A 24489-nucleotide genomic window follows, 5' to 3' on the forward strand; every position below is an offset into this window, starting at 1 on the left:
TCCAGATGCCTTTTAAATGTTGCAATTGTACCAGCTTCCACCACTTCCTCTGGCAGCTCATTCCACACACACACCACCACCTGCGTGAAAAAGTTGCCCCTTAGGTCCCTTTTAAATCTTTCCACCTCACCTTAAACGTATGCCCTCTGGTTCTGGTCTCTCTCACTCCAGGGAAAAGACCTTGTCTATTTACCCTGCCCATGTCCCTTACGATTTTATAAACCTCAATAAGGTCATCCCTCAGCCTCTGACACTCCAGGAGAAACAGCCTGTTCAAGTCTACCGCATGCTGTGAATTTCCTGCTAGTTTGCGGTGTCTGTCGTTCCCCTTTGCTTTCTTCATGGCAGTTCCTCAGTCAATCTGAGTCTATTTTCAACAATCAGTACCTTTTCCTCATGTAGTATAATTTGGTGTTCTTGCATTTGTCCCGATGTGCATAATGAAAATCAAAAGCAACATGTCTCTTTGTGGCAGTATTCACATTTTTACTTCTGACATAAAATCACTTGACTTGTGAGATCGCATGTGATAGTTAAGAATATTAATATACCTCATTATTACTGAATTTTAAAATGCTTATCCTCATTTTCAAATCCCTGCATGACTTCATCACTTCCTGATCTGTCTAATCTTCTTTAGCTCCATTATCCTCGGGGATATTTTCATTTTAATTCTGGCCTCTCTTGAGTTTCCCTGATTTTAATTGCTACACTGTTTGGTGGCCTTGCCTTCAGGTACATAATCCCTAAGCTCTAGAAATTCCTCCTTCACTTTTCTGCCTAACTAGCTTGCGTGCTTGCTTCTTTGGATACTGTACAAAACCTGTCCCTTCGTTTATCTGTGCTCACTATGATATCCTTGGTAAAGTTAAATTAATACAGAGGACAAAATGAGCCTGCAGATGCATAAAACTATATATACTGATATCATCTGAACACAAAATCAATGAAAATAATAATGGCAAAACTGATGTTGATGTGATTTCTCTTCCCAACATATTTTTTCAATGAGTATGAATGAAAATCAATTGATTAGCCTACATTATACTATAAAGCAGCTCCCAAAAAATATGTGGTGTTGCGTGAATTCCTGTGAAGATGTCAGAGAAATTAGCCCAATAAAGCAGAGATCACAAAACACAGATTGAAGTGAAATTAACAAACAGTTTACTAACATAGTGATATCGCGGAAGAGAAATTGACTGAGCTGAAACAGCACAGACAGTCTGTCCAGGGAACCGAAACTCTCTTCCCCGGGCTGAGAATCAAGTTGGTTTTATAGAAATCTTGTACAATGATGATAATTAAAAATAGGGAAAGTACATCGTATTTGATAATTAAGTCATCCAGTTATGATGGTGATAATCACAAAGTTGTTATCAGAAGAATGTCCTGATTGTAGATACAATGTCGCATCTTGGCAGCATCAATCAGTTTTTAATGGGATCAGGAGATTCCATCTCTCTTTGAGGGTAGGTGAGATTGTCCCTTTTAAAGCAGTCAGGTGTTTCCACTGTTTCTCTCCTGTGAGCGAGGTATTCTGGTGCCTGTCCATCTGATCTGTGCTTTGTATGGCTTTGGTATCACTGGGGTACAAGACTGCCCTTAGGGCTTTGGGACAGCTCTGTTGATCAGGTCCAGGAAGCTTATTGTTAGTTTGTCTTGGGAAGTGTATTCTCTGGTCTGTGAGTGACTATGGTCATGACTGGTTTCTCTTGTCAGCTTGTTTGGTCAATGCTGAGATATTCTGGGTGTTTCTTGTGTGGTTTGGACAGGCTTGATTTCTGTGTTCTGTGTGGCCATGCTGTGGGTAGGCAGGGTGGCAGATCTTTTCTCACAATACGTATGTAATGCGAGTGTCTCCCTGGATCCAAAGTAATGCATTATACTACATTGATAACCCCTTATGTGCTGGGTGTCATGTTTTGGGTTATAATGTGCCTATAAAGCATCCTAGGGAATTTTAATGCATTAAAGGCACTCTATGAATGCAAGCTGTTGTTGCTAACAGTTAACAGACTTGAACCCAGTATATTTCCTTATTCCTCATTCTTGAAGAAGGGCTCATGCCCAAAACGTCGATTCTCCTGCTCCTTGGATGCTGCCTGACCTGCTGCGCATTTCCAGCAACACATTTTCAGCTCTGATCTCCTGCATCTGCAGCCCTCACTTTCTCCTATTTCCTTATTGACGCCATTTCTAAATAATTTAAAGTAAAGAATAAAGTCCAATGTTGGAAATCTGAAACAGAAACAGAAATTGCAGGAACATCTCAGCAAGTCTGGTAGCCTCTGTGGACAGACATCAGAGTTAATGTTTTGGGTCCAGTGACCTTTCTTCTAAACGTTCTGTTCTGAAGAAAGGTCACTGGTCCCAAAACATTAACTCTGATGTCTCCCCACAGATGCTACCAGACTTGCTGAGATTTCCCAGCAATTTCTGTTTCTGTTTCAAAATAAAGACAGGACATTTAAAAACATAAAACAAGACGAAAATTACTCAACTGCAGACGTTATACAGGTTTCCCCTTTAAAAGTGGAAAATCAGTCCTATAAATAACTTGGGCAAGGAAAGAATCTTGAGGCACTGATGAAAAATGTTGACAAGCTAGAAGTGCAGTTAAAATGCAGCTTGGGGAAAGGTTTAAGAAAAATAAATTAATCTTAAGATTAAATTTTCAATGTAGTCTTTTGGAAGTTAATAAATATGCAGTTCAGATATATTAAGGTGGGTCCATATTTTGTTACTCAGTAATTATGCAATCACAGGGAGCTAGACCAGAAATAAAAGAGTAGGTGCTTTGCTTGTCACCCTTTCTTGTGTAAAATAAAATTCTGAATAAGCACCATCTGCTGGATACTTGAGCTATTACAAATCCTACGTTTTTAAATTTATGGACGAATGGTAAAGCCCTTAAAAATTGCAGACACACCATATGCCAGAATTTAATGAGCACAGATATGTCAGTAGATTATCAAGTTAGATGACGTTACAGACTTAAGGGGTCAGACAGTGAGGGGTTTGAAAACTTAAAGTAAAACAATGCATTGCTGGACTGGGAGGCAATGTAGTTCAGAAGGGTTACACCTAAAACGTTGACTTCTGCACCTCCTGATGCTGCCTGGCTTGCTGTGTTCATCCAGCCTCCTGCCTGGCTACTTTGGATTCCAGCATCTGCAGTTTTTCTGTCTCTAACTAAAGTAAGTGAGCAGGCATGTTACTGAGGAAGGATAGGATCTGCTGCAAGTTTGGAAAGTGGGCCGCTGTGCTTTGGATAAGCGGAAGTCTGCAAGGATGGAAAATGGGAGGCCATCCAGGAATGTGTTATTGATTGTTTATCAGTAACAACTCCATGGATGGGGTTCTTAGTAACAATTGAGCTGTGACAGGGACCACGTCTGTCGATGTCATGAAATTGAATGTAACTAGTCTAGAGATGGTGTGGGTATCTGATCAAAGGCTCTGCAGTGGGGTTAAATCACTGGTGTCAGTCCCCTTGACCCTCAAGCAGAGGCCTGTAAGAGGGATGGAGTCAGTGACCAGACAACAGAGTTTCCAGCCCTCCTTGAATGCACACATCTATTCGCCAGCTTAGTGAGACTGACTTAGCCTATTTCCGTTGTAATCTATCAAGAGATTTCCAGCAATAGCTTCTCTTCTGCGTCCTCTGAAGTGCTTGAGGATCAGAGCCAAAAAAAAGTGCTCATTAAATTCAATACAATGTTTTACATAAACTAGCACCTCTTGGAATGCAGCAACACTAACAAGTGAAAAGATCTGTCAAGTACAATGCAATGAAAGCTGCTTGACATGTATATAATGGTATTTCATGAACAATTACACACAACTAATCATAAGTTGACAAACAGATTTTATTAGCAAGAGCCATTTCTCTGATAATTAGGCATCTATTCTTTAATTCTGAATCAAAGCACGTAATTCGTAAACGCTTCATTGCTCTGGACAAATAAGACACATGCCAACATAATTTACCAAACAGACAGTGAAACTGAAGGCCTATTTGCATATTTAGTTCGAACAAAGTGTCAGAGTAAAACATTACCTTATCTTTCACTTTCAGGTGCTGGGCAGCTCACTGTGAGTTTGTAGCACTGTCTGTTTAACAACAAGTTTCATGGTTCATTTCTTTTATTTCAAAACCTGGGAATGGTCAGACTTGATAAAAAAAAGGAAGTCATATCATAATAGTTGGTGAAATTTGAATTCAGTTCATAAAAATCTGTAACATAAAGCTCATCTCAGTAATAGTGACCATGAAGCTATCAGTGATTGTTGTCAAAACCCATCTGCCTCATAGGTATACCTTAGGGGAAAGAAATCTGCCATTTTCGTCTGGTCTGGCCTATAAATGACTCCAGACCCACAGCAACATGGTTGACTTTTCCTGTTCTATGCAATTAATCTGGATAAGTACAAGGTATTGCAGTTTAGTAAAACAAACAAGGGCAAGATTTATACAATTAAAATTAGGGCCTTGGATAACATTGTAGAATTGAGACATCTCGGGATTCAGAAACACATTGCTTTGAAATTTGCATCATATATAGATAGGATGGTTATTTAGCATGCTTGCCTTCATTGCTCAGACCTTTGAGTATATGACTGGGGACATTATGTTCAGGTTGTACAGGACATCGATGAGGCTTCTTCTGGAGTTCTCTGTCCAGTTTTGGTCGCCCTGTTGTAGGAAGGATAGTGTTAAGCTGGAGAGGGTTCAGAAGAGATTTACCAAGATGTTGCCCGCAATGCAGGGTTTGAGTTATGGGAATAGTCTGGATAGGCTGGGACTTTTTTCACTGGAGCATAAGAGGTTGAGGGGTAATCTTATAGAAGTTTATAAAATCATGAGGGGTATAGATAAGGTAAATGGTAGGTATCTTTTCCCTAGAATGAGGGATTTCAAAACTAGTGGGAATATTTTTAAGGTGAGAGGAGAAAGATTTAAAAAAGATACAAGGGGCAACCTTTTTACATGGTTTGTGTGTGGAATGAATTGCCAGCGGAAGTGGTGGATGTGAGTACAGTTACAACATTTAAAAGACATTTGGATGAGTACATGAATAGGAAATGTTTGGAGGGACATGGAACAAGCATAGACCGGTGAGTTTAGTTTGGGATTATGGTCAGCATGGACTGGTTGGACTGAAGGTCCTCTATCTGTGCTATATGACTCTACGACACTGCTATAAATGGCCTAGCAAGCTCCTTGGTTTAAAAGTAATTACAGATGGGCAGTAATTTCTGGCCTTGCCAGAGACACCCACATCCCATGACAGAATAAGTACAAAAGAATGGGTGCTGAAAGAGATCAATGCATAAAAATAAATTAGACTTTTGCTGCTTCGATAATCACATGCTGCTTTCTTCATGGCAACTGACCATCCCTGTCTGAACAACAATTTAAAATTGACCCTTCTTTTCCCATTATTTGAAACCAATCTGAGCACTAGTTTGCATTCTCGCGGATGAGTTCTGTTTATATTCGATTGTGTTGGGATACCGCCCAAATTTATTGGTGTCCGTGTCATCAGCTGCCAAGGTTGTAAGCTCTGAAACTACCTCCTAAAAGCTCTCTCTGTCTCTTCCTTCTTTGTGAGTTGTTCTTTTAAACCAAACTTTTTGTCATTACTCTTAATGTCTCTTTAGCGTTTCAAACTAAAGTCCAATAAATCTCCTGAGGCACCTTGTGAACTGTTTGCTGTGTTAAAGTGCAATACTAAGAGAAGTTGTTGTTATTCAAGTATATCTACTGAGTCAACTTTCTTTTCTGTGCACTAGATGTTTGCCAAATTACTGTGAGCATGGCGGAGAATGCTCACAGTCCTGGAGTACCTTTTACTGTGACTGTACAGGAACAGACTATAAAGGAGCTACCTGCCACAATTGTGAGTAGAGACATGTGAACCTTTTCTTGTTTGTAAATAATTCATTTTTAACAGGCCGCTGCCAAACCAAGACAGCCTACTCTTGGCAATTGATTTTAAAGTTATAGTTCTATTTGTTTGTTTGAAGAAACATGTTTGGTTATTGCAGTGTTCAGCATACTAATGTGTAACTTTCTATAACTGTAAGGAGGTATGAGTGAGACAGGCTGCTTATCTCATTAAGTCTATAATTAACTCCATTATGAACCCTTCATGGCCTATTAACTCCTCTGAGGAAAAGTTCTGTTTAAGTATTCCTTGATGGTTGAACAAAATCAAACACACCTTCAAGAATATTCTTCCATCTCCACATCTCCATTACTGAGCATTGGCAGACAGCTGTCTGGTGGGGACACTGTCCCTCTTTCATTCCTGTGAATACATAAATAAAACTATGATGGGTTTTCGGGTATCTTTTTCTAGGCCAGAAATCACTGATTCCGTGCCAAATTAATTTTTTTGTGAGGGAGTGAAAGAATAGAAATTCCTCTCCCACATCCAGTACATCTAGTTTTATTTTCTTGAGGTTGATCATTTTAACTGTGTGCCCTCTAATCTAGTCACAGTTTGATTCACTTGTTTCATGCAACCATTTATGATAATAGTGTTTTTTTTTCTTGTGTGAAAGTATGAAATTCTCTCATCAGTCACAGACTATTTGCTTCTGACCTCCATCAGTAACTTCAATTTATCAGTTACTACATGTCGGCAAATGTAAATTTGTGCACTTTGGCAGGTAGAGTAGAGAGGCCATATATTATTTAAATAGAGAGAGGTTGCAAGTCAGAGGGATCTGGGTCTCCAGATACATGACTCACAAAAGGTTATGAATCAGATACAGCAAGAGATTAGGGGCGCAAATGGGATGTTCCTGTTGCAAGGGGAATGGAACTTTTTATTAGCTGGCACCTATGGGACCAGGTGGAGTGCACCAGTTGATCAAATAATCTGGATAATCGAGAAATATGCTTAACCCCAGTAAATCTTGACCAAGTGAAACTTCGAGACATTAGCATCCCTCAAAGAATCTTATAAAAACATCAATATAGCTCCTAAAATCAATGGAAAACCACACAGTGAGTAATGGAAACATAATGCAGGGGATATACGCATCACTGTCATACTTTATTCACAGCTTTATTGAAATACTTGGACATCACGTTAGATTGAGGTATTTGAGGAATAGAATATTTGCTGGTTTATGAAGTATGTTGGTTGATAAGATGCCAGTTAAAACAGAGTTTGCTGTATTAGAAACAAGGAAGTTTTGCTTAAGTTTTACAGGGCATTGGTGAGGCCACATCTGGATTCCTGTGACCAGTTTTTGGTGCTCTTACTTAAGAAAGTTTATCTTTGGATTAGAAGTAGTTGGGAGAAGGTTTAGATAACCTTAGAAAGAAAGGCTGGGTGGGTTGGCTCTTGACAGATTAGAGTTTAGAAAAATGAGAGGTGATCATATTGAAACATTCAAGACCTTGTTGAAATGAATGTTGAAAGATTGTTTCCCTTTGTGGGCGATATTAGAACGAGCAGACAATATTTCAAAATAAGGAATCTTTCATCTAAGATGGGATGAGAAGGAAACACTTTCTCACATAATGTGGTCAATTACTTGAGGCTGCAATTAAATCAGACCTCATCAAATGTTAGAAATACTGAAGGAGCTAAATACTGAAGAGCTTCTGCTCCTAATTTGTATCTTATTGTATATGTAGATTCATATGGATTTCAAGAACAGTCAACTATTTTGCCCTTGATTTTCCCCACCTCCAATTCCTCCCTTCCCCTACCATTGCCATATGTGCCCCTTCCCTTACCTTGCAAGCACTCACCTCTCTTTCCCCAACTTGTAACTTTTAGAACATAGAACATAGAACATAGAACAGTACAGCATAGAACAGGCCCTTCAGCCCACGATGTTATGCCGACCACTGATCCTCATGTATGCACCCTCAAATTTCTGTGACCATATGCATGCCCAGGAGTCTCTTAAATGTCCCCAATGACCTTGCTTCCACAACTGCTGCTGGCAACTTTCACAACTCTCTGTGCAAAGAACCCGCCTCTGACATCCCCTCTATACTTTCCTCCAACCAACTTAAAACTATGACCCCTCGTGTTAACCATTTCTGCCCTGGGAAATAATCTCTGGCTATCAACTCTGTCTATGCCTCTCATTATCTTGTATACTTCAGTTAGGTCCCCTCTCCTCCTCCTTTTCTCCAATGAAAAAAGTCCAAGCTCAGTCAACCTCTCTTCATAAGATAAGCCCTCCAGTCCAGGCAGCATCCTGTTAAAACTCCTCTGAACCCTCTCCAAAGCATCCACATCTCTCCTATAATAGGGCGACCAGAACTGGATGCAGTATTCCAAGTGCAGTCTAACCAAAGTTTTATAGAGCTGCAACAAGATCTCACGACTCTTAAACTCAATCTCCCTGTTAATGAAAGCCAAAACACCATATACTTTCTTAACAACCCTGTCCACTTGGGTGGCCATTTTAAGTAATCTATGTACCTGCACACCAAGATCCCTCTGTTCCTCCACACTGCCAAGAATCCTATCCTTAATCCTGTACTCAGCTTTAAAATTTGACCTTCCAAAATGCATCACCTCGCAATTATCCAGGTGGAACTCCATCTGTCACCTCTCAGCCCATCTCTGCATCCTGTCAATGTCCCGCTGCAGCTTACAACAGCCCTCTATACTGTCAATGACACCTCCAACCTTTGTGTCGTCTGCAAACTTGCTGACACATCCTTCAATCCCCTCATCCAAGTCATTAATAAAAATTACAAACAGTAGAGGCCCAAGGACAGAGCCCTGTGGAACACCACTCACCACAGACTTCCAGGCAGAATATTTTCCTTCTACTACCACTCGCTATCTTCTGTTGGCCAGCCAATTCTGTATCCAGACAGCTAAGTTCCCCTGTATCCCATTCCTCCTGACCTTCTGAATGAGCCTACCATGGGGAACCTTTTCAAATGCCTTGCTGAAGTCCATATACACCACATCCACAGCTCGACCTTCATCAACTTTTCTAGTCACATCCTCAAAGAATTCAATAAGGTTTGTGAGGCATGACCTGCCCTTCACAAAGTCGTGTTGACTGCATTTAATCAAGCCATGCTCTTCCAGATGGTCATAAATCCTATCCCTCAGAATCCTTTCTAACACCTTGCAGACAACAGACATGAGACTTACTGGTCTGCAATTGCTGGGGATTTTCCTATTTCCTTTCTTGAAGAGAGGAATTACATTTGCCTCTCTCCAGTCCTCAGGTACGACTCCAGTGGAGAGCGAGGATGCAAAGATCTTCGGAAGTGGCAAAGCAATTGCTTTTCTTGTTTCCCAAAGCAGCCGAGGACAAATCTGGTCCGGGCCTGGCGACTTGTCAATCTTGATGTTTGACAAAATTTTCAGCACATCAGCGTCTTCTATCTCTATCCATTCCAGCATACACGCCTGCTCTTCAAAGTCTTCAATCACTACAAAGTTTGTTTCTTTCATAAAGACAGAAGCAAAAAACTCATTTAGGGCTTCCCCTACCTCCTCAGACTCCACACACAAATTCCCTATGCTATCCCTTTTCTTCTTCATATTTGTCCACAGAGCTTGTATATCACTGGGTTGGTGAGCCATTGACAGTTCTAACACAGAAAGCCATTTGGTTCATCCTAGCTGAGCTAAAACAATCCAAAATGTATCTCATGATCCTTTGCTCTTCCATTACTGATATCTTTGTTCAAAAACCTAATCCCAGGATAACAGTTTCTCTACCTCAGTCAGTTAATTTCATTCTCAGAAAACATTCTGCATAAATAAATTGATCCTTGGTCATCTTTAAAACTCACTTGTAAATCATTTTCAATAGGTAATTCCTCACTGCTGACTTGAAAACCCCAAGTAATCTTTCCCCATGAACTTGTTCAAGACTCTTCATTATTCGGAATACGGTTATTCAGTTCTCTCTTAGGGGTAAATTGGTTTTCCTTTCTGCTGAATGTATTTACTTTCTTGATTGGAAATGCGAATGATAGGAACATAGAAAGTGGAGGCAGGAGTGGGCCATACTACCCTTGGGAGTCTGGTTCATCATTCCATATGATCATGGCTGATCATCCAACTCAGAATCCTGCAACTGCTTTCTCCCCATCCCTTTCGATGGCTTTCGCCATTAAAACTTTAATCCTGACACATGACCAAAGGACAATGAAAAATATTTGTTCTCCAAACAGACAGGCAAAAGTTCATTATCTTGAGACATTGGGTTGAAGTTTCAGCTCTGAGATAATAAGCTCTGACTCAGGGTGGCTTGGGAGTTAGGGATGATTGGACAATGTGTTCCTATTATCACCGATATCTCCACAATGCTTCCCCATTATTGAGGCAAGTCGGGTGCAGCTCGATTGCCTGCTGAATAGAGAAGGGCTTCTATTTTAAACAACTAAAGTATCAAATTGAGCAAGTGCTTGCAGTTGGGGTGGTTTGCATGCAGAAAGCTTGGGGGGGTGGTGGGGGGGGGGGAACATCGCACCCATTCACTCCATCTCACAAAGATAGTGGGTGAATGGTTGACACTGCATCAAAGGTGGTACCCACATGCCAAACCCAAAGATTTCCCATGGGATCTGTGTGTTTGACCCCTCTGATTTTGTGGTTCAAATTTCTGTGCCTTTATTTGGACATTCTCACAACATCAACTACCTTCCTTCCTATGCTGTACCATCTCTCCTAGTGGGGCTCTTAACACCTTCCCCTGCACCACAGGAATTTCAAAATCTGTGCCCAAACCACCTCCCCTTACCTCCATGCAAGGCCCCAAAGGATCCTTCCACATCCATCAAAGTTTCACCTGCACATCCACCAAAGCCATTTTTGAGGCGGTGCTCCCGATGCACTCTCCTCTACATTGGGGAAACTAGACGCCTTCTCTTTAGGAAACATCTCTGGGACACCCACACCAATCAACCCCACTGCCCCGTGGCCCAACATTTCAACTCCCCCTCCCACTCTGCCGTGGAAATGCCTCCTCCACCATCATTCCCTCACCACCCGATGCCTGGGGGAAGAACGCCTCATCTTCCACCTCGGAATACTTCAATCCCAGGGCATCAATGTGGACTTCACCTGATTCCTCATTTTCCCTCTCGCCACCTTACCCCAGTTGCAACCTTCCAGATCAGCACCGTCCTCATGACCTGTCCTACCTGTCAATCTTTGTTCCCACCTATCCGCTCCACCTTCCTCTCCGACCTATCACCTTCATCCCCACCCCCATCCACCTATTGTACTCTTTGCTACCTTCTCCCCAGCCCCACCCCTCTCCCATTTATCTCTCCACCCCGGAGGCTCCCTGCCTTCATTTCTGATGAAGGGCTTTTGCCCGAAACGTCGATTTTCCTGCTCCTCGGATGCTGCCTGATTTACTGTGCTTTTCCAGCACCGCTCTAATCTAGTGTCTGTAAAGCAGCCTCCCTATCATTGGGCCAGCAGCATTGGAAGTTCACCCAGCATCTATAACAGCATGGAAATGTGCTAATGAAGAGGACACGTCTCTTCAGTTTCGGCCTTCAGTAGGTGCTGGCATTGGGTTCCAACGTAAGGATTCTGAAATGCACAGCAAGTTCCTGCTCATTAACTTTGTTTCTCTTTGGCAGATGCTGCTGCACATGCAGAGGACTTCCAACATCTTATATTCTTATTTCAGATTTCCAATTTCCATTAGCATTTTTCTCCTGATGTGCTCCAGGATGTTTCCCTGCATTAAAATCACGGTTTCATAACATTGTAAAAAACCTGGAGTAAAAGATTCTACTTATTTTGTTTGTCTTATTTCAGCGGTGCATGAACAGTCATGTGAAGCTTACAAACACACTGGGAATACATCAGGTTTCTTCTTCATTGATCCAGATGGCAGTGGTCCAGTGGGACCGCTCTTGGTATACTGTAACATGACAGGTAAGGTGCTTCACATTACTTTTGCTTTGAGGAAACAATAAATGAGAGCCTACAGGAAATCAAAAACACATATGAAACAAACAAAATATTTTCCTCCACCCACTGAACACTTTTATTCTTTACTCTGAATGTTAGCAAAGCAAAACTCAGTTTTATGGAAGATGATATGGAAGCAAAAACACACAATGAAAGGCATGCATAACAAGTCAATCAGCTTTTGAAGGGAGAAACAAGAATTATGTTGTTGAGCAGAGGATCGGGAGAAGGGTAACTCTTCAACAGTTCTCCATTACAATATCAGAGATAACACTGCAGTCCCAAAGGAAGCTACACTCACAGGGAACATGATTCAAGACATTACCATGCAGCATCAAAAATTCCTGAATCCTTTGGGAGGAAGGATCACTGAATCATGCTCGATTAATCTTTACTTTTTCTTTCAATTGTTGCTTGTCACATTGTGCATTTCCAAAGTTTTCTGTTTTCCAGACTTTCATTTTGTCTTACATTTAGATCTGAGTTTTTGATCACAACTGTTTGCTGGTTTACAGAAATAATCTACTTCTGACAGTAGGTCTTAAGGAATGTTTACATTTGTTCTCATCAGATTTCTCCCAAAACTTTAGTGCTTCATATAATAACCGCACAATTACACCACAGAGGGACTTGATTTTCTGTTTTACAAACAGAATTAGATAGACAGGAGGCTGGAAGACCACAGCAAGTCAGACACCATCAGAAGGTAAAGAAGTCAACGTTTCAGGTATAACCCTTCTTCAGGGTCCTGAAAAAGGGTTACACCCGAAACGTTGACTTTTCCACCTCCTGCTGCTGCCTGGCTTGCTGTGATCTTCCAGGTGCCTGCCTGTCTATTTTGGATTCCTGAATCTGAAGTTTTTTTTTGTCTCTTATAAACAGCATCAAAGACATTTTTTTCAGAACAATTTCTCCTTCCTTTCTTTTACTTTGGAAAATCAATACTAAGGCGAGCCTATTAAGATTTAATTACTTCTTATCTCAAAACTTTATCTTTCTCAATTGTATATGAAATCTAAATTTTACTCATTAGAAAAATCCAAGGTTTTGAATGCAACTCATCCAAATGAGTCAAATAGTCAACACTGATGAAATATGGTAGCAATTAGTGGCAACCATCCAGCGCTTGCAGGTTGTAGGCTCTTTCATAGAACATAGAACATAGAACATAGAAGAATACAGCGCAGTACAGGCCCTTCGGCCCTCGATGTTGCGCCGATCCAAGCCCACCTAACCTACACTAGCCCACTATCCTCCATATGCCTATCCAATGCCCGCTTAAATGCCCATAATGAGGGAGAGTCCACCACTGCTACTGGCAGGGCACTCCATGAACTCATGACTCGCTGAGTAAAGAACCTACCCCTAACATCTGTCCTATACCTACCCCCCCTTAATTTAAAGCTATGCCCCCTTGTAATAGCTGACTCCATACGTGGAAAAAGATTCTCACTGTCGACCCTATCTAAACCCCTAATCATCTTATACACCTCTATCAAGTCACCCCTAAACCTTCTTTTCTCCAATGAAAACAACCCCAAGTGCCTCAGCCTTTCCTCATACGATCTTTCTACCATACCAGGCAACATCCTGGTAAACCTCCTCTGCACCCGTTCCAGTGCCTCCACATCCTTCCTATAGTATGGCGACCAAAACTGCACACAATACTCCAGATGTGGCCGCACCAGAGTCCTATACAACTGCAACATTTCCACCAAATATCAACCTCGCTCCGTCTGTTTCAAAAGTTCACTCTAGGCATCAATGACTCAAAACTCTGAATTTGCCCAAATAATTAGATTTTGATTGACTGCCATAAATACACAACAGTAATAGTTAAAAAATAAGAGTTGATGCTCAATCTGTGGCCTATTTGGTTTCCATAAGATATAGATAGACAGTCAGGTGGTCAGTGCACCTCCTGCTGTTCTCCTCTTTGATAGCTGACCATGCTATCTCACTCTTTCACCTTGAACTGTGGCCACGGCAGCAATATCTGCAAGTTCAATGAGCACTGCACTGAGTATTGTGCACAGTTCCGGTCTCTTTACTTGAGGAAGGATATACTGGTTTTGAAGGTGGTGTAGAGGAGATTCATCAGGTTGATTCCGGAGATGAAGGGATTACCCTATGAAGAGAAGTTGAACTGCTTGGGACTGTACTCACTAGAATTTAGAAGAATGAGAGGGGATCTTATAGAAACATATAATATTATGAAAGGGATATAAAAGATAGAGGCAGGCAAGTTGTTTCCACTGGTGGATGAGACCAGAACTAGGTGACATGGTCTCAAGATTGGGGGAGTAGATTTAGGACAGAGATGGGGAGGAACTGCTTTTCCCAGAGAGTAGTGAATCTATGGAATTTTATGCCCAAGGAAGCATTAGAGACAGTTTCATTATATATATTCAAGACACAGTTGGTTGGGTTTTTGCATGGTAGAGGAATTAAGGGTTATGGGGATAATGCAGGTAGGGGGAGCTGAGACGATGGATAGATCGACCATGGCGGAGCAGGCTTGATGGGCCAAATGGCCCACTCCTGCTTCTATTACAATGAAACTGTGACATAGATTTCTGTTTCCTGCCTTGAACTACACACACTTTCTGTGTTAGTTTATTCATGTATGCACTCCAATAGTTGATGTCTGTTTCATTGGAGTCATGCTGACAATGATGACTTTTCACTGTTATTACCACCACAGAATCTGAGCTATCATTGTTCATCCTCAAAGTTGAATGTTCATTACAGGAAATGCATAGATGAGATTAGATTAGATTCCCTACGGTGTGGAAACAGGCCCTTCGGCCCAACAAGTCCATACTGACCCTCCGAAGAGAAACAGCAGTGGAGCAAATGCTGGTCTAGTGTTCATTAAAAGTCAAGTTTCTGTATGCCACAGCCATGTGTTCTGAGAGCTCTAATGAATGTATTTTCTTCCTTAAAAACCAACAGAAGATAAAACCTGGACAGTGATTCAGCACAACAATACTGAGCTAACCAAAGTGAGAGGTTCGAATGTAGAGAAGCCTTACCTAGTGCAGCTAAACTACAATGCCAGCATGGAACAGCTTCGAGCCATGATTAACAGCATGGACTATTGTGAGCAGAAAGTGGCCTACCACTGCAGGAAGTCACGCCTTTTAAACACGCCAAGTAGGTACCAGCACCACAAATTATAAAACTAATTATGTTGGAGCATTGAGGTTTAAAAGTCAGTCTCTTTCTTCTCATTGACATGATTAAGTGATGCCTATAGTAAAATTAGCTTCAGTCAAAAGACATTACTTCTATTTGACACTGGAATGTCATGTCCTGCAGTGTTATCCCGTGAAACTGGGAATCTTTCCAAATGATACATAATGATTGCCTTAAAACAAATCTTGATAGCACGAGAGCATAAGAAATGAGCAAATTATTGAGTGAAACGTATTTGTTGGTTTAGAACTAGATATTAAATGAGTGCTAGCTATTTTGACACCTCTAAAATGACAAATCCAGTTTGATTAAATGTGTTATGCATTTCTTTTCCAGTCACAGGCTTGCATATGAGATTTACAGCAGTCACAATAGCTTGGTCTACTGCTTGTTTTACTGTAATCCCTGTAGATTCACACCCAAACTTCCATATGACCTGCCTTAATACAGTGACCAGACCAAGGACTCCACATGCAAGGCATGAAAGCTGTATTTGCATAACTTATCATTCTGGTGCATCCATATTAACAATTGGAATGTCAGTGCTTCAATTGATGAGTTGAAAGCAAGGAGAAATTTATTGCATAGACTTTAAAAAAATAAGCATAGTTAACCGCAAACAAAGTGTACTACGTCTACAAACGACAATGCAAACAAAGTGCCCTTAAAGAAACGGAAATGACGAGAATCGTCTTGGGGGGGCATGACCGAGGTGTATATGCTTCTGAGGGATATGGACAGGGTGAATAGAAAACAGCTGTTCCCCTTGGTCAAGGCATCAATCACAAGGGTGCGTGGTTTGGGGTAAAGGGGCAGGAGATTCAGAGGGGATTTGGGAATTGTTTTTTTCATTTAGCAGTGGGAATCTGGAATGCATTGCCTGGGAAGGTTGTGGAGGCTGGAAACCTTACAAACTTTAAAAGATATGTGGATGAGTACTTCAAATATCATAACATTCAAAGATACAGGATAAGTGCTACAAATTGGGATTAGTGATAATAACATTGGTGCAGACTCGATGGGCCTAAGGGCCTTTACTGCGCTGTATGAATTTAAGAATGTGTAGGATTTCAGCAACAATTATAATTTCTACCGATAAAAGGAAGATTATTTTTCCAGTAAAGTACAACCAATGGAGGACAATTACATTTTGCAAATAAAAACAGAAATTTCTGTTTTTGTTTCTGATCTCCAGCGTCCCCAGTTCTTTCAGCTCTAACATTTTACAAAGTATGATTGTAAATCAATCCTAGTCACCTACGGCACCACTAGGTGCTAAAGAAAATTAAATTATGTAAAAAGAATAACAATCGCCATACAAGTCTCAGTAGTTAATCCAGCTCCATGGCAATACAGTGTAAAAGACAAAAATGATTTGGTGTGAAAACTTTAGCTTTACTCACAGAACAAAGAAATGCAAAGAACCTGCAACAGTTACTTACAAAAGCTTCTTCAGTTTTGACAGACAAACCACAGTGCAAGGCTGGTACATGTATAATAAATGGTGACTTGACTGTTATTTGCTGCCGTATTTCTGCTTGGATAGTTCAGTGTTTAGCCATTGGCTTAGGAATGCAACCAGTTGAAATTTAGAATAATTTGCAAAGAAATTCTAATCCATTAAAAGTAAAACCTACAAGAAAAAGAATATTCTTAATGAATCACTCTGTCATATGGTCCACCTGGGTTTGATAATGTGGTTTACTCTGAAGCTGGTTGGAGACATTTCAAGATTGGATGATACTTTGTTTCTTTCATTGTTGAGCTGCCTGACTATTTCTTTCCTTGTAGCAGTTTTGTGTTATAGTTACTGTTAATAGTTGGAATCTTTCATCTGAGCTAATTGCCTTTAATTATTTTGGTTGTCAAAATCAATTATATTTTCTTCCTCCAATTATTTGGTCATAGTTTTTCTGACACTTGTCATTTCAACAAGATCAATTTTTTTTCCTGACTTATGAATATGACACCTTGTTTTTAATTTTAACAAAATTAGATGCAATAGTTTAAATGGATCTCAAAGCCATGAAAATGTCTGATTTTGTGATTTAGGGAACTGTGTCAGCTTATTTTATTATAGAACTAACTTATATTATTGGACTACGTTATTTTATATAATTATAATCAATCGTAATAATGTATGACAACAAAATTGTAAATTGTACTTATATAATGCTTGTACATAGTAGTACATCCCAAGCTACTCCGCAAAAGGATTGTCAAACTCACTGTACTCCTGTACTGGAGTACAAGTGACAATAAAGGACATTCAATAAATATGTCACTGAGCCAGTTTTCCTTATATTCATTCATGGGATGTGGATGTCACTGACTGATGAACATTTATTGTTCACAGGAGAGTTAATAATCCACCACATTGCTATGAGTATGGAGTCAAGTGTCGGCCAGACCAGCTAAGGGTGACAGATGTCCTCCATTGAAGGACATCAGTGAACCAGCTGAGTCTTCATGAAAATTGATACATGCTTTCCATTCATCCAGCTTTTTACTGAAGTCAAGTCATCACCTGTAGTGGGAATTCAAATCTGTGGCCCCAGAACATTACCCTGGATTCTGAATACTAGTTTAGTGCCATTACCACAACAGCTATCAGGAAATATTAGAACCTGTAATCGAATGGTTGGTCAAAGAAGTAAGTTTCGAGGGAATAGAGCTTGAGGCAAGGACTGTTGACAGCTAGATTGAACTTCCCACCATTCATTCAGAGGAAATTTCTGCTTTTGATATCAAACCACTTATCTGCCAATTTAGAGACCTTCCAAACTAGTTTACTGCATCAGGTGCTCCCAGTGTGGTCTTCTTTCCATTGGGGAGACCGAACGTAAACTTAAGGAACGGCTCACCGAGCATCACAGTCAAGTCCGCAGGGGCCAACCGGACCTTCCAGTCACTGCCCATTTCAACTCCTGCAACCATTCCCTTTCTGACATGACCATCATTGGCCTCCTCCATTGCCAAAACAAACCATAGTTCCTATTGGAGGAACAACACCTTATCTTTCACCTGGACACCCTACAGTCCAGAAGACTCAACATTGAGTTCTCCAATTTCAAATAACCTCCCTACCTATCCCCCCAGCTCTCTTCCAAACCCCACTTCTCTCTGTCACTGCTCCCTGCCACCACCGGATTCATTCTTCCCATTGAACAACCAGCTCGTACCCTCTACCTGTCTTCCCTTTTCCCAATTCTACTCTGCCCCCACCACCGAATTTATCTGCTGCTCCCTCTACACTCAACCGCAGTCCTGAAGCAGGGTCACACCTGAAACATCCACTCCTGATGCTGCCTGGCTTGCTGTGTTCTTCCAGCTACTTGCCTGTCTAATTTAGAGATAGATCAGGGTTGAGAGTATTAATGTTAAGTTGGAATTAGGTGTCATAACAAACATGAGGTAAGTGAAAGACTGAGGCGAATGGTATGGGTTGGAGGACTAGTTGTGGTTTGCAAGTCCAGATCGATGGGGAATATCTAAGGTAATAGACAGGGTCTTTGGCTAGGATTAGATGGATAAGAATAGAGTAAATGCAGTCCCATGCAGCTAGGCAGCAGGCATGAGCAGTGGACAGGAATAGTGTCGTTAAGCATGTCAAATGCTGGAGACAGGTCAAGAAGGGTGGGGAGTGATTGCTTACCTTTATTGGGGTTGCACAGAATGCCATTTGTAACTTTGTAAAGAGTCATTGTTCCTTTGTTCATGAGTCTAATAACAGTGGGGAAGAATCTGCTGCTACGTGTTTTTAAACTTTTAGACCTTCTCCATGATAGATGGAAATGGAAGAGATTTGAACAGTAAAAATGGCCCCAAATGAGTTTGGCCACGCTGCTGCATGAATCTTGTGCTACCCCCTTTACCCCATTAGCAAACATTGGATCTGGTTTAATTTATAAATGTCTTAGGACAGCTCAATCAAAACAGGGTTAGCAACATTAATTCCAATCAATCACCTATGCCCTTCACCTAGCCCAATAGCCCAAACCTATTATAAAGTACCCCCTGGCCTAGTAAAAATAATTAGAGGTATTCATTTATGAAATGTCTGGAAAAGTTGGGCAGTATTCCGAGAAGAAACAAATATTTCAGCACGTTGGTAAAGAAATTGAGTTTAGAGATGAGGCAGCAAATTGGAAGATAGAGAGAGGTCAAACTTTTTTGAGTAGGCCAAGAAGGCTTGAAGCAGAGGATGCTGATACCTGAGCAGAAACAACATCAGCTACCATAGGTCCAGGATTGGAAGGTGGGTAACCAACTGTCTAGTGTGACCAGATTGAAGAAGCAGGAGGTTGGTTTCATGAACAATATAAGCTAAAAAAAACAGAAAACAAAAAATGCTGGAGATTCGAGTAGGACAGACAGCATCCTTGGAGAGACAGCAAGCTAATGTTTCGAGTCAAGACGACTCTTTATGAGAGCTCATGATGAAGCTTCATCTAAACTCAAAAAAAAAGCTTACTCTTTCTCTCCATGGATGCTGCCTGTCTCACTGGAATCTCCAGCATTTTTTTTTTGCTTTCAGTACAGATTCCAGCATCTATAGTAATTTGCTCCTACGCTTAGAGAAGGCATTTGATGGGAGATGAATTGGAGAATGATTCAAGTTCTGAACTAGGCCAGGGGGTACTTTAGAATAGGTTTGGGCTAGTGGGCTAAGTGAAGGGTATAGATGATTGATTAGAATTAATGTTGCAAACTCTGTTTTGATTTAGCTGTCATAAGACATTTATAAATTAAGCCAGATCCAATGTTTGCTGATGGCGAAGGTTAATGCAGCAGGGTGGTCAAACTCATTTGGGGCCATTTTTACCATTCAAATCTCTTCCACCCCCTTCCATCATGGGGAAGGTCTGAAAGTTTGAAAATATGTACCAACAGATTCAAAATCAACTTCTTCCCCACTGTTATCAGACTCATGAATAGACCTTTCGTACATTAGAGTTGATCTTACTCTGCATCTGCTTGCAAAACAATACTTTTCACTGTATCTTGGTACATACGACATTAATACATCAAATCAGAAATCAAAATTACCCTTACCCACAATGTGGGAGACACAAATTGATAGTTTAGTCATAAATATTATTCAAGGGTGGATAAAGTTTGTTTAAGCGTCTTGATCTAATTCCCTGCACATAAAAAAAATCTCTTGGCATCACATGATTTATAGATATCAAGGAAAGTTTTGGGTAGGTGCAGCATATTACATTTGTTACAGCATTTGATGGTTTATAATGCTTCCCTAACTGTATCAAGACTGAAGGCTGCAATGAAAATCTGTTATTGTTCTTGGCCTGCCATTATGGCTTCAGACTTGCATCCATCTTCAAATGGTGTATCACTCTATGCCTATTTGCCCAAAGGATTCTCCTTAAAGATTTAATTGATATGGAAATGATGACTAACTCAATGAGCCTTTCTGACAGCTGCTCTTTAGAAAGTCACATACATGTCTTTTGCCGTGGCATCTTCTGATAAAGTGGTCAATGGGCTCTTGGATTGCTGTTTACATGAAATGAGTTGGCGTATGTTTATCCTGAGATTAATTCGTACCTTGAGCTGATCTTCCAGAGAATTTTTGGCTCTTTCTGACTTCTGGTGGACAAACTGAACATTTTTGTTCTGTGAAAGACCTTGTCATTGGGATCAACTATCACTAGACCTGTAAAATACAGCTGCATACATTCTTCGAACATAGGAACTAGGAGCAGGAGTAGGCCTTTCGGCCCTTTGAACCTACTCCGCCATTCAAAATGATCAAAGCTGATCCTTTATTTTAATACCATATTCTTTCTTTCTTTTTCCATACCCCTTGATGGGGAAGCATGACAAACCATCAGACTCTGTAACAAATGTAATATGCTGCACCTACCCAAAACTTTTCTTGATAACTATAAATCATGTGATGGCCAGAGTCTTTTATGTGCATGAAATTAGATCAAGATGCCTAAGTAAACTTCATCCACTTCAAGGATATTTATGATTAAAATCGAAAAAGAAATCTATCTCTTCCTTGAATATGTTCAGTGACATGACCTCCCCTCCACAGCCTTCTGTGGTAGAGAATTCCACATATTGACCACCCTCTGAGTGAAGCAATGTTTCCTTATCCCAGTCCCAAATGGTCTACCAATGTCCTCCTTAGACTTCCCAACCAGGGAAAGCATCTTCCCTGCATCTAGCCTGATGTATCAATGAGGGCCATAGTGTCCTATGTACCTGTCTGCCTCTCCTCTTCTCCCTCTGCATGTAGATATGATTGCTGACACTACAAGGTCTTCCGCTGCTTGCGCTGAGCAGCTGGCTGATCTCAGACAGTCCCCTGAGTTCCAGTAGCCAGTGACATCTCTTTCTCAGCCATGACCAAAGCTGTCAAATTGAGTTGCTAACCAGATTGTGCATCCAATCTTCCTAAGCCCAACGTTCCCAATGAGGTGTTCAGTATCTGAGCTGGTATGGGGTGTTGATGCTTCTTCCCATGACCTCGGAGGTTGAAGAGGTGGTGGGTTCCTTGTGGTTTTCAGTGGTTAGAAATGATGTTCAATGAGTGACACTGAAAGCAAGGTAATGGTGGGAGTTGCAGTGCATTGAAGAGAGGATGTTGTACATAGTTAAAAAATCACACAACACCAGGTTATAGTCTATCAGGTTTATTTGGAAGCACTAGCTTTCGGAGCACTGCTCCTTCATCAGGGGCTTCTAAATAAACCTGTTGGACTATAACTTGGTGTTGTGTGATTTTTAATTTTGTACACCCCAGTCCAACACTGGCATCTCCAAGTCATGGATTTCTCAGCATCCTGCAAGAGCAGTCCCAGTCTTTTCCAGGGAGGTCCAGGAATCTCTCCTCACAGGGGCTGACCCTGTCCTCAATGTAAGTCAATGCTACAAAGGGAGTGTAGAGACTATTTCCCTCTGAAGTCCCATATCTAAGGCAATGTGAATCACATGTGCCTTGTATCCAAGTAGAAATGCTATTGAGGAGAAAGTGAGGACTGCAGATGCTGGAGATCAGAGTTGAGAGTGTGGTGCTGGAAAAGCACAGCAGGTCAAACAGCAACCAAGGAACAGGAGAATCGATGTTTCGGGCATAAGTCCTTCATCAGGAATGCTAATCAATTCTCTTTAAGTACCCTAACTCCATTCTTGCTTGAAATTAAAGCTTAAAGTAGAAATGTTTATAAAACCTGACATGGCTAACACCTTCCTTTGAGACTTGGAAAATAAAGTTATTATTAATACAGAAACCATTGCTATTGTCTACAGATTTGAACATCTTTAACTTTGTCAGCAGTCTTTGGACTATGTCCCAACTGTCCCCATAATAATCAAGCCACCCACGCTTATCAGCAAGCATCATGTTACTCTTTTTACCTTAAATTAACTAAACAGTTCAAAAATTTAACAATCTTATACACTTTGTGTTTATAACAATCAAGCTTCTGCATGACAACTTGATAAGTGAGAAACTGTATTGAATGACAATGTTAATACGCGGTCACTCTGGTACATTAAAATAAACCCATTTCTAAGTTAGTATTGACATTTGAAAATTATTATATAGTGCTAAACATAAAAGTGATATTGCACAGCAACCTATTGTAGGATTTTGATTCATGTTGGTGATTTCATTGGAGCGAAATTGCTACCCTAATCTAGAAGTGTTGAGTGATCAATGATTGTGGGAAGCTGTGGGGTGAAATGCGTGCCTATTTATTAACTGAAAAGTGACAAAAATGCTGAATTTGGAAAAGAGCAATATCATTGATAAAATGTGAGTTTCATCTTTGCAAATCTGGTTATGTACAATTTATCCATGTGTAATAACTGTGTCCAGGACAAACATGTATGAGTTCCATGACATCAAGTCAAGCTTTCTTGGTAACTTAACCCGTTTAAACTGGTGTTATTAAAGGAAAAAAACAATGCAAAGTTGGCATAAGATCAGACAAAAAAACCTTCCAATTATGAAATAGTTCCCATCTATTAAAGCTATATCTTTCCAGTTAAAAATCACACAACACCAGGTTATAGTCCAACAGGTTTAATTGGAAGCACACTAGCTTTCGGAGCGACGCTCCTTCATCAGGTGAAGGAGCGTCGCTCCGAAAGCTAGTGAGCTTCCAATTAAACCTGTTGGACTATAACCTGGTGTCATGTGATTTTTAACTTTGTTCACCCCAGTCCAACACCGGCATCTCCGAATCTTTCCAGTTAAGTCTTTAAACAACGACTGAACAAATATCTGTTTGTCACTGAAGTTCAAGGACATTGTGAAAGTTTCATTTATTATTCATTCACAGGAGGTGGGTGTTCCTGGCTAGGCCAGCATTTATTGCCCATCCCTAACTGCCAGAGGAGGGCAGTTAGAAGAATTAATCACATTGCTGTGAGTCTGGACTCACCCGGCTGCTAGGATGGCAGATTTTCTTCCCTAAAGGACATTAGCGAACCAGATGAGTTTTTATGAGAACTTAAAGTATCACTGTTTATAAAACCTGATGTGGCTAACATCTTACTTTTGAGAGTGGGAAAATAAAAGTTATTTTTAATACAGATGCCATTGCCATTATCTGCAGATTTGAACATTTTTTACTTTGTCAGCAGTCTTTGGACTTTGCCCCAAAGTCCCCATAACAACCAAGCCACCCGCACTTATCATTTCAGATTTAAAAGGAAGATGGTTTCGAATTTCACCTCCTGGATTTGAATCTATCTCCCCACAACATTAAACTGGGATTCTGGACTGCTAACCCAGCGATATTACACTGTGTTACCATCAAGCATATAAGCTGGGGTGATTGCATGTACTAATGGTTTTGCAACGTGGTATTAGTGGGACATTATCAATGCAGTAAGAATATTATATGGAATCACAGAATTTTTCTAGTGCATTTCACTCATTGTGTTTGCACAGGCTCTCTGAATGAGCATCATGACTTAGTACCATCCTATGCCCTTTCCCTGTAACCCCGTGCATTATTTATATCTAAGTTGTCAGATATTGGTCTCTTGAATGCCTCAATTGAACCTACCTTTGCAACACTAAAATTTAAGTTTTAGCCTACCTGATATTTTATGGAATTTGTAGCACGATCACAAATCAAACTGTGAGCACTGATGACTGCACAGGGATTGTATGGGTATATTTTCTGATCTGTGCGAGGTGTCGGAATAAGCACTTCATTGGAATGAGACTTTTGCTGTAAACTGCCATGCAGCTGTGCTCAATGTTGAATGGCTAAGTGAACAACATATTTAAAACTTTCAATGGATAGAAAAGTAAATTTCACAAATAAACAGTAGTAGTTACATCAAAACAATTGCATTC

At 40.6% G+C, this 24489-nt stretch overlaps 1 protein-coding gene across 2 annotated transcripts in view; it reads left to right on the top strand.

Moving 5' to 3' along the window:
• LOC122551779 (contactin-associated protein-like 5) overlaps positions 1-24489 on the top strand; it is an 888067-nt gene that overhangs the window by 470553 nt on the left and 393025 nt on the right. For both annotated transcript variants that reach the window (XM_087989329.1, XM_043694242.2), the window contains exons 11-13: positions 5800-5906; positions 11790-11909; positions 14901-15101. In XM_087989329.1, coding sequence (XP_087845455.1) covers positions 5800-5906; positions 11790-11909; positions 14901-15101 — 428 coding nt within the window. The remainder of the gene's footprint in view (positions 1-5799; positions 5907-11789; positions 11910-14900; positions 15102-24489) is intronic.

This window comes from Chiloscyllium plagiosum, unplaced genomic scaffold (genome assembly GCF_037043375.1).
Source record: "Chiloscyllium plagiosum isolate Xiang-an unplaced genomic scaffold, Cpla_swu_hap1 HiC_scaffold_7, whole genome shotgun sequence".
In the NCBI taxonomy this organism is placed as follows: domain Eukaryota; kingdom Metazoa; phylum Chordata; class Chondrichthyes; order Orectolobiformes; family Hemiscylliidae; genus Chiloscyllium; species Chiloscyllium plagiosum.